Below are 17,041 nucleotides of genomic sequence, written 5' to 3' on the forward strand. Positions count from 1 at the left end.
CATTTGCAAAAAATGCCACTGTGTAATATTTGTGCCAGGGATATGTAAAGATTTCAGCACAACTGTATCTGCAAGACTGTAGCTACTTGAATGAGTCAAAAATTCTGATTGGCCTTTGCTGAACAAAATGATGTAGAGGTGTTGTAAAACCTTTGACCAGTAGTGTATATAGTGAAACAGTGACTGGTTGTTGTGACTCCCTGCTTGTAAAGCTGATGTTGGTGGCAGCAGAGAAACATTCCTGCAGAACTGGGTGTAACTGTTAAACCACGACATGACTTCTTCACACACTTTCTATTTAAAACTCCCACACTCCCCCTGTTTTTTTTGTCTTTCTCTGTTGTGTACCTCACTAACCCTTTTCCCTCCTATTCTTCATCTTATCCCAAAGACCCTCCCCTTACACACTGGCTCTTAAAGCTGATTGGTGTTCCGCTGCCTCTTTCTTCCTTGTTACCCTGCAGAGGGAACTGTCACTGCTGAAGAATCAGGACTCTAGCTAACAGATGGCCATGAGAACATGGCTTACATGACAACACACACACACACACACAGGACAAGCAATGCAGACACAACCACCACGACCACCTGCTATTTAAATATGCTCTTTGGTTTATCAAGCTTGAAATTATTATACAATAAAACATTAACTTAAATATGGACCCACACACACACACAGGCTCTACAGTAAATGACAGCTTACTGTACATGGGGTAAGCTCAGATTTCACACTTCTTGTGCTGAGCAAGTCTACCCACACCATGCATACTGCTCGGCACCTGCCAGCACATACACAAGCACACACACACACACACACACACACACAACCAATATCGTAACTAGAGTTATGTTTGCCTGAGGTGCATCTAGCAACGATCAACACAGAGGCATTTATCACAGCAAAAATACTGCAATCGAAAAAGAGAAGCTGCAACTAAAAAGAGTGAACAATGATGGAAAGCAGGTAACAAATAAATAAATGAGAGAAGCACAGATTTTCTCTCTCTCTCGCTCACACAAACACAATACCACACAACATTTCTTCATACAAGATCAAGCTAGAGATCTTCCACTCACGCACTCACCGTGTCATAGCTGCATCCGAACACTCGGAGCACAGATGAGGCCAGTTGAGAGAGAAACCGCTGGGACATCTTGGTGTGTGTTTTGTGTATGTGTATGTGTGTATGTACAAGTGTGAAAGTGTTGTGGTTGAGGTGGCTGAAGAGCTACATTCTCATCATGCTGCAATAAGATGCTGAAAGATTGTATGACTTGTATGTTTGTGGAAGACTGAGTCTGTGGGAATTTAGGACTGTCCTACCTTCCCCTCGACTGGCCCCTCCCCCTTCCTGGTTACTGTGGTGTCGTAAGGCGGCGCTTCATGGAGTGGACAGCCTGATTGGCTCGATGTCCGAGAGGAACTGGCGGATCCTGCTGGGAGAAATATCATTGGCCAGTTTGAAGGTGTCACCCTATTGCTGTAAATGTGTGTCCATCGGCATATGAGTTTGCCCATCTTGCTACCTGACCTGTATTCTCCTCCACCAGGTTAAGCCTGGTTCAACTGGTCAATGCTTTGATAAGTACCTGATACCAATCTTTTGCTTTCTAAGACATAACAAACCTTCTTAACCAATCACACCCTTCCACGATTCCTCCTACATCCCCTGCTTTGGCCATCTGTCTGATAAACCAGCCAAGATCTGTGCATGTGCCTAAGTCTGTGTGTGATATGACAGCATTTTTTTAAAAGGACCAACAGATTATGACTCCAGTATTTCTAACTCAACTCTCTTGCTCTCTGGTTTTCATCTTTTTCTGTCTATCTACAACAATTGTTCCCTCATTCTCACTTTTCATTTTAACTTGCAAGTAATGTTACTGTGAATTTATGTCATAAAGAGGTATGTCTAAAACAGTAAGTAAACTCAGTGAATAAAAAAAAATAACTGAGTTGAAGATAGAGCACCCTCGATTCAGGGACCTGGCCTACCTGCAGGTTGGTCCACAGACTTGGATTGCTCCAGTAGATGCTCCTTGGCTTTGGCAGATTGAGACAAGACTGTGGCTAGAAGCTACACACACACACACACACACACACACACACACACACACACACACACACACACACACATCCATATTAACAACTTACAATTAGCAGCTCACAATTTGTTGCAGGACAGCATTAGAGCCACTGTGGCCATACATAACATTGAAAATCCCCTAATTCCTTCCCTTTCTATGAGACACACAGTGTAACCGTAGCACAGGTAGGGAGGAGTTGTAGAGCAAACAAACGGACTCAGTTCTGTGCAGCAGTATCTACTAAAGTTTGCTAAGCAGTAACAGCACTTTACTTAAGGTTAGGGAAAGATTGTGGTTTTGGTTAAATGTTAATAAAAACTATATGTCAGAAGTCACAGTGAACTTTTTCTGTATTAACCCAGACTACCACCTTCACCTTTGGTTTGCTAAGAAGTTGAATATTTGCCTTCTAATCCAGCAATACAAAAATCCATTTCCATAACCTTCATCATCTCATTTAAGATTGATCTGTGCAGTACAATCTCTCTGCAATGAAAGATGTGACATATGCTGCCTTATGCAACATTCATTTCATTTTAAACCTCGGTTCTGAAACATCTAGTACAATCACTTCAATAAAAAAATCCTACTAAAGCTGATAAGAAGTGACCTGAGTGAGACACAGAGAAGATATATGCCTCCAGTCAGTCTGGGCAGCACTTGCGTCTAATTTTGGTGCGTGGATGTTTTATTAGGTTTAAAAAGTGTCTCGGTTGCAGTTTCTTACGCAGGGTGCCTGCTGAAAATGTCAAATGTGCAACTGGCCAAAAAAGGCTTATAAATAACCAATTTTAAGAACATGTGCAGAACAATACCTGTGTCGCTGTATGAAATGAATATCTATAAATGGCCATAAGAATGTACAGATGGCTGATACATTAAAATGAAACCAGCAAGAACTGTCCCTGTGTAGAGTTTCACCACCATGACCCTCCAAAACAGCTTCAGTGTTTGTTGGTATAGCTTCTCCAGGCCTATAAAACTACTTCTGGGATGAACAGTACTGTTACAAAACATACAGTATTTAGTGATTGAAAGTATTCTGTAACATGCTTGTTTCAAGATCTAGGGACTAATTTAGGTTTTATTTATTAACCTATGAATATATGCACTAAGTTTGTGCTTCTTACATAAACACTCATGTCTTTTTATTATTCTGCACTAGTTCTAAGTGGTTCAGTGTTTCAGCAACATGTGAATCAACATGTGATGACAGTTGTGGAGTTGTTTACGTATGTGTCAGTGTAATCTGATGAAACCTCAGCCACACGGTCCTGTGCAGATTAGCTGAGCTTAGAAAGAGAAAATACTTACAGTCTGAAACCAAATTATCGGTGGCTTTAAGTCACAGTTCCAATACATGAACACTCAAAATTCCATTATAAGAAAAATTTTTCATTTACTATTGTTTCTCATTTCCTGTATGTTAAATTTAACTTTGAGCTTGCTTGATGACAAATTGTAAAGTTTCATTTGTACATTACAGTAGCATTAAATTAAATGAACTAATTGAAACCACTGCAAAGTAAACTAACTAAGAATTAAGCTGTAGTGAGTATAGCTTTGTGTGTGTGTATAGACATGTTTCTGGTACCTTAACACCCTCGGCCTGAGCGTGGAGAATGTGTGCGGCACTGCCGGCACTCTGACCACTGCCTGATGACCTCACACTTGTCACACTGCCAGAACTACCCACGCTGCTGCGGTCTCCACCTGCAACACACACATGCACGCACACATGCACACAGACACACAAAATATTCAAACATGCATTGACACATGCGTGTAACCACCCAAACAATATGTATAGATATTGTAGGCAACAAACAAATGGACGCATACAGTCACACGCACGCAGACACGCACACAGACACACATTGAGTGGTTTAGCCAATATCCAGAGCAATGTGGTAACAGATGTGACTCTCCACTTAAATGCACTGGGCAGCATGTGTTTGGATGGACTGGACGGACAGGACGTACAGATGACTGAATGACTGAGTAAACAAGACACAACTTTTAGATTCACACACAACACACCCACTAGCTTTCCTCACACTTTCTCTCCTTTGTTTCCTAGGTGTTTTTGTTTTATTGTTTTTCTTTTTTCACACGGAAATGTCTCCATACATCCAGTTTGAAAGACACACACAGAGTGTAGACCGATGCAGATGGCTGCAGTCCTAAATATAAGGGCATTGAAATCACTAGCTTTAGATGGAGGGATAAGCAGGACATGGGAGACTTTTAGGAGCAGGTCAAAAAGTATCTGAAAGTTTTCAAACATCATCTTTGAGTTCAAAGAAATAGATGGATAGATTATGTTCTTGGGGACATTTGCAAAACCGCAGACACTTGACAGGCAGACAAGCCTTTCTAGACTGGATGTCAGATACTGTTTGAGCCCTGGTCAGAGTTTAAGGAGTCAAGGGTTGAGGGCTCAGCGCAGCGCGGCTTAGTTACCTGCCACAGGCTTGCGCAGTACCCAGATCTCTTCGTTGGAGCCTCCATGGGGCCCGCTGGATGGGGTGGGAGAGCTGTGAGGACTTGCCTCTGAGCCGCGACAACCTTCAACAAAGAACACCACGGTTAGCTGCTAACCGACCCTAAGCTGGCCTCGGAAGCATTGCTATCCCTTTGCAGCAATAATGTTTTGGGAGCAACGGAAAAATCTACAGTCTACACTGACATATGAACACATTATCGTCTTGAAAGTTGATAAGGGAAATTTGTTAAAATACAGAACCAAATTTGGAAAAATTAGCTAAAAATCGGGGAACTGTAAAGTCTAGATGTAACTCTGTCGGTTCTCTGTCACCCCTCTCACCTTACACTTGATCATTTTATCTATTGTTCATACCAAATATTGAGTTAAATTATTTGATTTGCAGCTTTAATGTTATGTTTGAACTATAATTAGCTTACCCAAATGTTGAATTTACTAACACCACGTAAAGCAAATCAGAATTTAAATACAAATGTAAGCTATGGATCACAGAATAGGACTAGCAAAAAAAAAAAAGTACACTATATTTACACTCAAAGTGTGTTACACTATCAAGAATTAATAGCTAAATCAATCTGACAGGTGAGTACTGTGCTTTTAAGTGATTTATATCAACTTTACCTCTATAGCATCTAAAATAATTGAAAATAGGGAGATTCTTGCTGCAGCAGTCATTGCTATTTACAGCATTTGTCCATCACATGTACATTAAACAACTAGCAGGTGCGGTTGACTTTCACAGGCTGGAGTTGTCTCCAGAATTAGTTGAAAAACATTACGGCTCTGACTCTTCTACTCAATACAGGAAAAAAATGTCAAGGCCAAACTACCATTATAACCTGTCCTACTTTCTGTAGACTGTACGCAACTTGATATTTTCAGAAAGAGTAGTCAGATTAATTAAATTAATTCCAAACTGATCTGAGAAAAAACAAGAATTACAGAAGGACCGGTAGAAGAGCAGGTGATAAGGCAAAGGATTAGGATAAGGGAGGTTTTAAAGAATAGATATATGTTTCAAACTCACTCACCACACTTTCATTCTCATATACATTCTCACACACACATAGAAAAACAGAAAAAACAGCATATATATATATATATATATAAAGATATATGAAAACATTTATAAATCCATAGTACATAAATAAACCCATAACATGAATATTTGTGTATATACACATATATGCCATAATGTACATACACATACATATATAATACATCCATAAGTGTGTGATTATATATGTAAACCCAGAATGGGGCTGCTGTAGTGCATTTGGAGAGTGTCATAAACCATTATAACCAGCTTGGGAAGGGTTTATAAATGGTTTATATGTGTGACTAACAGTGCTCCAGTAAAACACACAGATTGCAAATTTCTTTTCCTTTCATGTGATGTCACAGCACCTTCTGGTGGCCATTTTGCATCTCTCCAAGTGAAGTTAGACAAAGACTGATCACACTGATTAAGAATGTTTTCAAATACAAGTAGCTGGTGAGACATTTTATGTTCCTTAAATCGAGTCTTGTTTTTGCATCATTAGACAATTTGTCTAAAGAGATCTATTATCCTGGAGGAAACAAAATGGTATCCAGTGAAGGTTGCCATTCGCAAAGAAAAAAAGTTCAGTCAGTAAATAACTTACCTGTAAAATATTATGGGTGCCATTTTCTAACAATGCATTCAGGTGTCCTACATATATAACACTTGACACTTACAAAATCTTTGCTTGTAATTAATTGTTTTAGCATATATTTCTAATGTCTTCTGATGAATGACCATACACAACATAAATATTGTTGAGAATAAGTTATTCTAGATACAGTATTTCACTGGCTTTTTTTTTTAAATGAGAAAGAAAAATTCACCCATTAATGTCACGGAAGCTTTAAAGGAACAGCTCAAACTAATCATCAGTCAAATGGTCTTCCTAGAAAATGTATATTTTTACTCAGCAGTTTCGGTGATGCTTGGTGGTGGCTAACTGCATTTCAGCCCATTCATACCAGTTGTACACTTTTCAGCACCACACACACACACACACACACACACACACACACACACACACACACACAAACACACACACACACTGTATAGGTGGAAGGTGGATAAACATATAGCAATAAAATGGTCAGACAATAACACACAGGACAGGGACAGAACAGAAACCACGCTGTGTGTTCAGGAGAAATGTGTGTTTTGGGTTTTTGTGTATAAGAAACTAAGATGGTTGTCCTAGGTGGTGCAGCAGTTGTGATATATAGGGAAAGATGAAACAACAAAGGTAAAGGAAAGAAGGGGGGAAAAGCAAAATAAATAAATAAAACAAGGCAGCAAGATATTTAACTGAAGCACAAAGCAACTTGGGTGCACAGAGGTCTATGGTGAATGGCAAATTTTCCTCCCCACCTGACATCTATGCTTCCTTAGTAGCAAAGAAATTTCCACAAGATTCCTTTGTGGGACAGACCAAAACCACATCAGAATGTCTGTAACCCCCTCATACAACATCACTGCATTATCCTTACAATCATTATAACTTAACTGTACAAGTTATTCTTAGAATAATGTAGCTTCTGGTGCATTACTACTAATGCTTCTCATATGTTTTACGCACTTTAAATCATGTAAATTACAGTAGTAAACTTACAGTAAATAAAAGTGTCTTGATTTCACTCTCTTGACAGGAGTAGGGCTAACCCTGATGTATGTACATGTAACCCAGGAAAAGGATTTGTGGTCTGGCTAACAGAGGACAAAATATGTGGCTAAAGGTAAATAAAGTATATTTCTATATGTATGTATTTATAACTGGATTGCATTAGAGGCTATTTAACATTTAAAGTGACAAGTGCCTTTGCCTTCCATTTACAACTGATACCAGGAATAGACACTTTATACTCCTATCTAAAAACTGACTCTGGCTCTTAGTAATGGAGATGAGAATAGCAAAAACAGAAAAAGTTATACAATGTGAGCAACATATAAAGTACATAAAAAATAATCAATAACAGAAAACTTTAAGGGATGCCTTCTAACATTTAAAACACCAATTAAAATCTTACATGACCAATCAGAAATTTATACTGGTAGATACACCAAAGGAAAGCATCCCTTAAAGTTTTAATAATAATAATAATAATAATAATAATATCAATAATAATAATAATAATAATAATAATACTATTGAAAAGGGGGCATGTACCTGGGGCAGTGGGTGTGTCTCCCTGTGGGGTTGTCACGGGCGACCTGTTATAGCCAAAGGAAGTGAAAAGTGGAAGCAGTGGCTGATGGGAATGTGGTGGAGGAGGAGGCGGTGGAGGCAGGATATGGATCTGATGGAACGTGGTGTCGTTGCCGTTGACTACCGCGTTGGCAGGGGCAACCGTCGCCGGGGGAACCAGCGGTATCTTTTGAAACTGTTGAGTACAAATGACTGTGCTGGCCAAACCTAGATAACACCCACCGTGACGACACACCGAAACACACACACAACCAGCCAACAGTGAACCACCGCCACGTAACAAACAACAAAACAGAGAATTACACATAAGAAAAAGGGGGGAAAAAGAAAATTAAGAACAAAGGCTGAAGTTACAAAACTAAACAAAGAAACCAAAGGTAGTGAAGGACATGGATCACATTAATGGTGGGAGGATAATGAGAGGGAGAGGACAAACAAATGTGGGCATCACTGAAATGGAGAGGTACAAAGAGAAGTGATGGATGGTGAAATTAGAGATGATAATCAAGAGTGACCTTTGCACCACTGTATAGATCATTTAATACAACCCACTGATTTCTTATGTTTTTGGAAGGATTTACAAAAAGCTCTTCAATATAACACAGATTATAGTTTCATGTTATTCACCAATGTAAACACATCATCTTTGAAATATAGGAATCTGGATAAAAATCTGTGAAGTCTCCCTTTAACAAGCCTCCAGTGCAGCTAAGCAGAAAATGTGTACCGAGCCAATATATACTACATTTTATATATGCACATAAAAATAACATCTAACAATAACATCAGGAGACCATGTTATACCACTTACCATATCTCTAGTAGTAAAGATTTACTGACTTATAAGCGCACTCTATCATTTGCTAAATTATGCTGGTAAAGAGATATTAGTTATTAATTAGGTTGTCAAACTCCAGCCAAATGTAGCAGTCATATCAAGATGTCCTTTGTATGAAAAGTTGTTGTGACTTATTAAAATGTAGCAGTGGACTGAGTGGATGTATTACATTTCAGCAACTCAGCTGGTCATGTAACATAAAAATAGGGCACTAGACAAACTAACTAGCAAGCTCTTAGGTTATCCACCTTTCAATCAGTTATAGAAAGCCAAAGTGGTACATTTTCATGGCTTTAGATCTGGTGGTCATGGCATTTGAACGTACACTAGAGATACTGTACAATAACACAAGGTGAATGTATCATTGTAGTTTTACTGTGTATATTGTGCTCTGCATCCACATTTTCCCAGATGTCATTGCAGCTGCATGATTTACAGCAGTGGAACTCCATAAATAAAGCTAAAGCTTATAACTGAGTCAATGCAATCGAGCACATAAAGGGTACCGCACATTTATCCGAAGCACCCCTAGTGGTGTACTTAAACTGGCAGTCTCCTGCCACAGGACTGTCACAAAGCCTCATATAGTATATTACTGTATACTGTGCTCCTGGTATATTCTATTTTTTAAAGCTGCTGGTATTTAATGTAAATGTAAATCAACAGTGTAGTATAGATTGTAATTTAATTAAGGTCTTAATTGGCCATTTACAAAAGTCATATGCTGAGTGGAAAAAGAAGGAGCAGTTGAGAAGTACAGTACGTGTAGAAGAGACTGAGAGAAATGGTGGGAAAGAATAATAAAGAATTGATGAGAAACAGCTGAGTAAATGAAACCTTCAGCTAGAACAGCTGCTATAGCCCCAACTGTGGTGTGTGGATGTGCACTAGCAGTGATTAGTCAGTGTGTCTGCCTAGGCTGAGTGGGAGTGCTCCAGCTGTTTTTTGTACTGCATCCTCAGCTGCTATATAACAGTGCACTGCAAAGAGAAATGCAGGCACAATGGCATTTTTCTCAACCATGGTTCCACAGTGGTTTTCTAAAACAAGAGAGAATGATGGGGGGAGAGAGTGAACACACGAAAGGAGAGAAAATGTGAAAGAGAGAGGTAGATGAGAATTCTGTGGCAGTAGGGGATGAGATGGATAATCACAGAGAGACACGATTAGAGACCGAGACAAGACAGACAGATGGACAAACAGAACTACGAGACCTGCATACAGACACCAATAAACAAGGGAATCTGAGCCTGTTTGTGGCTGTGCAGTTAAGGGATGGGTGTAAATGTGTTCTGTAGGTCTCAGCAAAGAGATTAATAGCTCATTGTGTTCACATAAGATATGAAGAGGTTAAAATGAGCAGAGTTGTTTAAAGAGATTACACAGCTAATGGCACATCAGCTTGCCTGTTAAAATTAGGAAAACACAGAGATGACATCAAAATTATACCTCTACCTGTGGCGGAACACATTTTGGGAAATACTGGCTTGCTCGCAGAGTAAGAAGCTAAGACTATTACAGCTTACTAGAAGGTAGTGTCAGCAGCTAGCTAGGATAGCATGGCTTATTGCAAAGACTCAAAAAATGGCTGCTGCTAACTGAAGCTACATATGACAAACAACATGATCTGTCAACATTTTCTATAGCTACACATCCGCACAAATCTGTGCTCCATTTGGCCATTCAGTTGTTTCCAGTCATGTGCTTAGCTAAGCTAACCAGCTTCAAATGTACCACACAGATATGGGAGTGGTGTAACTATTCAAATCTAATTCTTTAAAAAACGCATAATTTAAAAAAAATCAACAAGTAATCCAGAGTGTCAGCAGTGTCAGTTTTCATTCAAATGCAGTTGGAATACAGTTCAAGAGTTTGGGAACGTACAACAAAAACGATTCACAAACATTAGATTTTAGTAATAGAGGAATGACAGCTTGGTGTTTGGTACCACTGTGCTGCAGGCTGACCTTGATATGATATGTGTTCTAACCTATTTTCATTCAGGAAAAGCTGATAAGCTAATTTTTTTTCAGACAATTATTTAAATGAATGGTCTTTAACTTTACAGATTTCTGCTAGGTTCACTTTTTCTTCTTGACCAAAGTTCTAGCTTTATCAAAGTTCTTCTAGTCCAAATATGTGTCATATATTCACATGATTGATGTGATGACACTTCACCAGTGAGCCTAGTCACAATTTTGAACTCCACCACACACTCACATACGCACACAGAGGAGAGCACACACACCTGTGCGCTTGCTGATGACCTCCACCATGGTGGACGGGAAGTAGCCTACTCGGTCATTTCCTGTTCGGTTGTCATGGATACAGCCTTTCCAGCGTCCATCAGGGTGCTGCTCCAAAACCTGTCAGAAAGACATATAGGCACTAAATACATGTTTTATTTACATGTTCTTGTTTCTGTAAAAAAAATTTCACTGTGGCATCCCTTTGTGTGGATTTTACACCCCAACCTGAGTCTACTGGTCAAAAAATATTTAATGCTGTTTTGAACTTTACAAAAGCAACAGAGCCATCTTATTTAAAATATATTTTTTTGTCAAACAGAACAAACAAAAACACAGTTGGAGCTCCCCAAAACCAGTCAACAAAACCAAATGTTTCATTCAGACTGTGAGTAGTGAACCATAATGCATTGCACTTCTTAACTTACCTAAAAGGCATGAATGCTCATAAATATTTATGAATGGTGGACAGACTGCAATGTAATGAGTGAATAATGAACATCTTTGATAACATATTCATAGTTAATTGAGAGAAACCACTCATTCTTTGCATATTCTTTTACCAAAGAGGGAGCAAGAAATCTCCAACTGTCTCCTAACACATCAAAACTGTAGCAATGATGTCACCAGGGCAATGTTACTGTAAACAAACAGCTTTTATGGGATTCATTCATGCAAACACTTTGAAAATGTAGCTGCTGCAGCTACCTTAAATACTGAGGGATGATCAGTTACAGACTCTGGACTGTTGTACTGTCATCCTTGAATCTGCAACAGTGGTGCAAAAGCTGTAGCTCCCTCTACAGACTGGAAAGAGCACTTGCAGGAAGATTTAATGAACTGTTTTCTGCATGTGATCCTCACAACATGAAGTCATGGATACCTGTAACACCTCATCACACGCTGCTTGTAAGTATGACACTATTGAATTCATTGTATAATCAACTATTATTATCATTTAGTTTACACAGACTCAAAAACTGGTGAAAATTTTCCAGTCACCTTGTTCAAAATGTCTTTTTTAAAATCAACCAACAGTCTAAACCCCAGATACATAAAACATAAAATGTAACATGTGAAGATACAACTATTGAAATTTTACTATACAGTTTGTGTGTGTGTGTCCATGGTGGCAAATTGGCTTATGTTATGAATGTGTGTGTGTGTTTTACCGTAATAACATCTCCTGCTTTGATGTTGAGGCTTGTCAGGTCATAGTTGTTGCAGTAATCTTTCAGAGCCCGAACCTGGAGGGCTGCTGATGCATCTGACAGACAGAGAGAGACGGTACATTCTAAAATACTTTTCAGTAAAGGTACATTACACTATTATTCTCAATATCTACCGAATCTACAGTTCCTCCATTTGGATATAACTAGTTAACAGAATAGCCTGACATTTTGGGAGAAGCTGTTTGGTAGTTGTTTCCTCTTGTTTCCAACCCTTGGGCTAAACTTAGCTAACCACCTTCTGGCTACAGTTTCACATTTCGAATACAAGTGTAAGACTGGCATCAATCTTGTCATCTAACTTTTGGCAACAAACCCTAAAGTATATTTTGCAAAATATCAACCTCAGCTGCTTTTTTCTTTATCATTTTTACCTCCTACTGAGGGTAAATTTGTATGTTGCTCTTTGCTTTCATAATTTTTCTCAATTTCCTCATTAAGAGGCGCCACCTCTCTGGCTTTATTCCCTGTACCTCCTGCTTTGGCTTTCATCCATGCATCTTACCTCTGAGCAGCTGTTTGATCTCTCTGCTGGCTTGTGTTGCAGTGAACTGGTAGACAATATCCAGTGCAGTCTGGCTGTAAGTATTCCTCACTGTGGCATTGATACCACTCTGCAGAAGAGAAAAGAATATTGTTTTGGTAGGTTGCTTTTTCAGTTTTTTTTTTATTCTTGCAGACATTAGGAGAAATCAGAAAGTGAACCAGACTATACTAGGGTTTGATTTTCTCTTCTGTTATTGCTATAATATGCTACTAATTATTGCATTACACTATGCATACCTATTTATACAAAATAAACCAAAGCACACAAGATCCAGTTAATTTAAACCCCTCCACACTAATCAAACACCTTAGGGATGTGATAATCTACAACCATGACGTCAACAGAAAGTAATCTATGCTTACTCATTCCCTGTAGCTGTTAATTAAAACTACCGAAATTTTAAGAGCAATATCACATTTAAATCTGTTGAATTAAATGCAGGCTGGATACACTCTGGAGAGCCTACAGGGCAAAGATTCATAACCTTTCACATCCAGAAAGCTAAATGACAGAGCTAGTTTGTCATGCTGGAACGCAGTCATTAAAACATATTGCCTCTCTTGTTTTTATAAAGTCTGGGGCATTTTAATGGATCATATCTCTCTGGGTTTTTCTTCTGTTGCAGTTTAGCATTCTTTTTCATAACTATGCCTCAGTTGCATCACATAGGGATGCAGGGATTTTCCAGAGCCTTTCATAGGCAAGAGGCCTCAGAGCCCCACTACCGTATATACTTATATATTATACAAAAGAATGAATAGCTAAAAAAAACTTTCATAATGAAAATTCTACTGTCTAATGTTAATACATTGGATAGGGTAAAAACTGTAGTAGCGGAGTAAACTCACCTTTGAAAGAGGAAATATCAATTTTACATTTCTGATATTGAAGCTTTATTTTTATTGATATTTTGAGGCAAATGGGTGCTTTCAGTGATAACATTACATCTTACAGGAAACAAAACATATCTACCTTCCTGTTGATACAGTCCAGTAAATTTTTTGGATTTCATATTGTGTTGCATAATTGTAATATTAGAGGTTTGATGTCTATATTTTAACTTTTTTACAACCTAAAGCACGGATAGATTTCATTCAATTTAATACGTGTACAGGCACTGCTTTCTTTTGGACTCTCTTTTGGACTTCTTTTGGACTGTGCCTTAAAATGGAAAGTCGAAGTTAAATTAGAATAGTCCTTTGAGTGAACTCAAGACCAGGTGTCTGTGCTAGAAGGTAAAATTCCACTTACGTCCAGCAGGAGTCTCACTGCCTCAGTCTTGCCGCAGAGGGCAGCTTCATGCAGGGCAGTGCCCGCTTTGGTCTGTCTGTTGATGTCGATACCAGCCTGGATCAACAGCCTGATCCAGGCAGGGGCAGAGGGCAGAACAGAGGAAAACAAAGTTTGGGAAGGAAGTGTGATAAGATCAAGGTGAGGGTAAGAAGAGCGTTACAAAGTCAAGAGATGTGTCAATATAAAAAGCGCAGATGTAGACAGAAAGAAGAGGATTTGAAGGATGAGTCAACCAGGAGATGTAGACAAAAATAAAAATGGAGGGAGAGAAAGGGGGAGAAAGAAAATTGAAAACACTGGACACTGAACCTGGTTTAAAGGATAAATCTGCTATTACTCTACATATCTCTTACTATCATTAAAACCCATGAAATCACTAAACCATTAATGCATTAGTCCATCTCTGAGTACTTTAGACCTCTGTACCCTGTCTGTGGGATGCAGACCCCTTTGCTTTTAGTGCACTTTACTAAGCACTTTCTTGTGTTACAGGCTGAATTTAACTTTGAATAAATTAACTTTCAATCAAAACACAATCAATTAAGTTAACTCTCCATGATAATAATAATAATAATGTAAATGTATTAAAAATAAAAATCAAATCATTTGCTATAATATGTCATCAGACCCTTTGCTGTGGAACTCTACAATGATATCAGCTGTGCCATATGTGCTATTATTATTCTTGACATACTTCTACAACCAGACAGAAGTGCCTGTGTGGCAGACCCAGTTGATTGGACATAACTCAAAGGCCTATATACACCTGAGTATAGTATATAAGGTCCCACAATTCCCAGTGTTTGTCAGACCAATGACCAAGTCATAAAAGTCCAAAGGACTCGCCATAAACCTTGATGATCGTATTGTGTCACAGCACAGAGCTGGGATAGGGTATATATCTTTGCCTTTGAATGTCCCCCAGAGCACTGTGGTCTGCATCACTTCACAACCCCCAGAACTTTTCCTAAAACGGCCTCTCTGGCCAAACTCTGGAAGGATATATTATACTGTATTTACACCTGAATGCTTCAGGAATATGTTAAGGTATGTGAGGCTTTGGCTACACAGACTTACGGTGGTTTTGGACTTTTAATGGGATCCCCAACAATAAGAATTGAATTACTAGCTTTATCTTTTAATTGACAGTTTAAGAGCCAATGAGATAAGGGTGAAAGATAAACTGTAGTTCATCACAAATAACACTGCAATACACAGATTTATTTTTTCTCTAACAGTATCAGAGTGAGTGTGTCTTCCACAGGCTGCTGGCTGTGCCTAATGAGCATCATTTATCAGTGTCACCTCCAGAAAGGCACACTCTGCTCTATCACCTGTGACAGGCTTTAATCTCTCTCTCTCTCTCTCTCCCTCTCTCTATGGTTGTACCACTAAACTCTTTTCTCTCTTCTTCTCCTCTCCCTTTTCTTCCCTTGGTCTGACTGTTCTCTCATGTTTTGATGTCCCTCTCCTTCCCTTCCCCATGTGTCTGCTGAGCAAGCACTAACACACACACATAGCCCCAAGTTACTGTGAAAGTGGTTGAGAGCGATGAGAGGAAAAACGGACCTTGTGGTGCGAGTTTATTTGTTATGGCATGTCATTTTGCTGTGAGTTTGTGCTGACACTAACACTACTGTGGCAACAAAAGTCATCCTTGCAATGATGCAATTTTGCAAAAACATAAACAAAAATTCTATGCACACCCCAACCAAATGACTTGGCATTTAGTGTGACAGAGTGGCATGCCATGCTAATTTGCAGCATTTCCAGTCAGATGTGTCCAAAATGTAGTGAGGAGGATGCATGAGTTCTCACCATATGGCAGAACATTTGTTCTATTGTTCCTTCTTTGTACAGGTTCACATTGTTTCCCATTAGTGTTTTATATCTGTCTTATCAGCAAACTCAGGAGGACATTTAAATCTAGTTATTCATTAGCCAATGTGTGTGTGTGCTTGACAAAGATAAACCTCTGGGCATTTATGGGTAGATATAGATGTGGAAGGGTGTGTGTGTGTGTGTGTGTGTGTGTGTGTGTGTGTGTGTGTGTGTGTGTACCTAATGATGTCTATGTGTCCGTTCTTGGCGGCTAAGTGAAGAGGAGACGTCCCATTGGGGTCGGTGGTGTCTCCCTTTTTGGGCTCCAGCAAAGCAGCACACATGTTACTGGACAGCAATAACTGGACCACCTACACACACACATAAACACACAGCCACACACAACATAAGCAACATGTTTGAGTATTGCTGTAGATTGGCTTCATTTGCTGCTGTTTTTGAATTATGGCTAAAGTCACAAGTTCTTACCCCAACTCTGCCAAACTCACAGGCCAGGTCCAGAGGAGTTTTCCCTGCGTTGTCGACAATACACGGGTTTGACTGGTGCTGCAAAAGCATCTCAGACTAAAGACAAGAAACACACATGACACATGAGGGAAAAAATTGGTTTGAAAATTTGCATTCATGGCAAAGCAAAGCTCTGCACTTGTAGTTTGGAAGCCAGTGCCTTTTTAAAGTGTTTGCAAGTCTAAAAATGTAATGGATGAATTCGATCTTTTGCTCTAACATGAACTGCTGACTGCATAACTTCTTAAATAACATTATTTCCATGACAGAGAGGCATCATTATCAAATAATCTAATAACATTAGTTTATGACATCCACTGTGTAGGATGTCCCTGTTGTGTGAAAGCCAGTCAGTTCTGCTCTTTATCAGGGAATCAGGGAAGTTTATACATGGTTGTACTTATCATATAGTAATAACTAGCTCTCACACGCTAATACAACAAGGTTGATTTTCATTTCCGTGTCTTCAACAGGGATCATTAGCTTGTGAGGGTGCTATTTTTTGCCAGTTTCTGTCATTTAGCAAAGTATCATGTATTTAGCCATCAAGTTTAAGTTTAACACAGTTTTACATTATTAAATAAGTCAACTGGAAACAGTAAACTCAGCTAACATTAGCTAAATTGGCGAGCTATAAGTGATCAAATCTGCAAGCATCACTCAGCATTTCAGCCTAAGTTCGAAGTGGTAAATCTTCCAC

The 17,041-nt window shown here is 39.0% G+C and overlaps 1 protein-coding gene across 2 annotated transcripts in view; it reads right to left on the reverse strand.

Annotated features, from left to right (window-relative positions):
* caskin1 (CASK interacting protein 1) overlaps nucleotides 1–17,041 on the reverse strand; it is an 83,776-nt gene that overhangs the window by 13,431 nt on the left and 53,304 nt on the right. The window contains exons 5-15 of one of the 2 annotated variants that reach the window (XM_026324169.1): nucleotides 16,303–16,398; nucleotides 16,054–16,184; nucleotides 13,951–14,059; nucleotides 12,658–12,766; nucleotides 12,096–12,190; nucleotides 10,926–11,043; nucleotides 7,801–8,046; nucleotides 4,552–4,656; nucleotides 3,683–3,801; nucleotides 1,997–2,078; nucleotides 1,325–1,434 (exon numbers count right to left, since the gene is read on the reverse strand). In XM_026324169.1, coding sequence (XP_026179954.1) covers nucleotides 1,325–1,434; nucleotides 1,997–2,078; nucleotides 3,683–3,801; nucleotides 4,552–4,656; nucleotides 7,801–8,046; nucleotides 10,926–11,043; nucleotides 12,096–12,190; nucleotides 12,658–12,766; nucleotides 13,951–14,059; nucleotides 16,054–16,184; nucleotides 16,303–16,398 — 1,320 coding nt within the window. Of the gene's footprint in view, nucleotides 1–1,324; nucleotides 1,438–1,996; nucleotides 2,079–3,682; nucleotides 3,802–4,551; nucleotides 4,657–7,800; nucleotides 8,047–10,925; nucleotides 11,044–12,095; nucleotides 12,191–12,657; nucleotides 12,767–13,950; nucleotides 14,060–16,053; nucleotides 16,185–16,302; nucleotides 16,399–17,041 lie in introns of both variants that reach the window. The other variant, XM_026324168.1, reaches the window with a different exon arrangement.

Source organism: Mastacembelus armatus, chromosome 8 (genome assembly GCF_900324485.2).
Source record: "Mastacembelus armatus chromosome 8, fMasArm1.2, whole genome shotgun sequence".
NCBI lineage: Eukaryota > Metazoa > Chordata > Actinopteri > Synbranchiformes > Mastacembelidae > Mastacembelus > Mastacembelus armatus.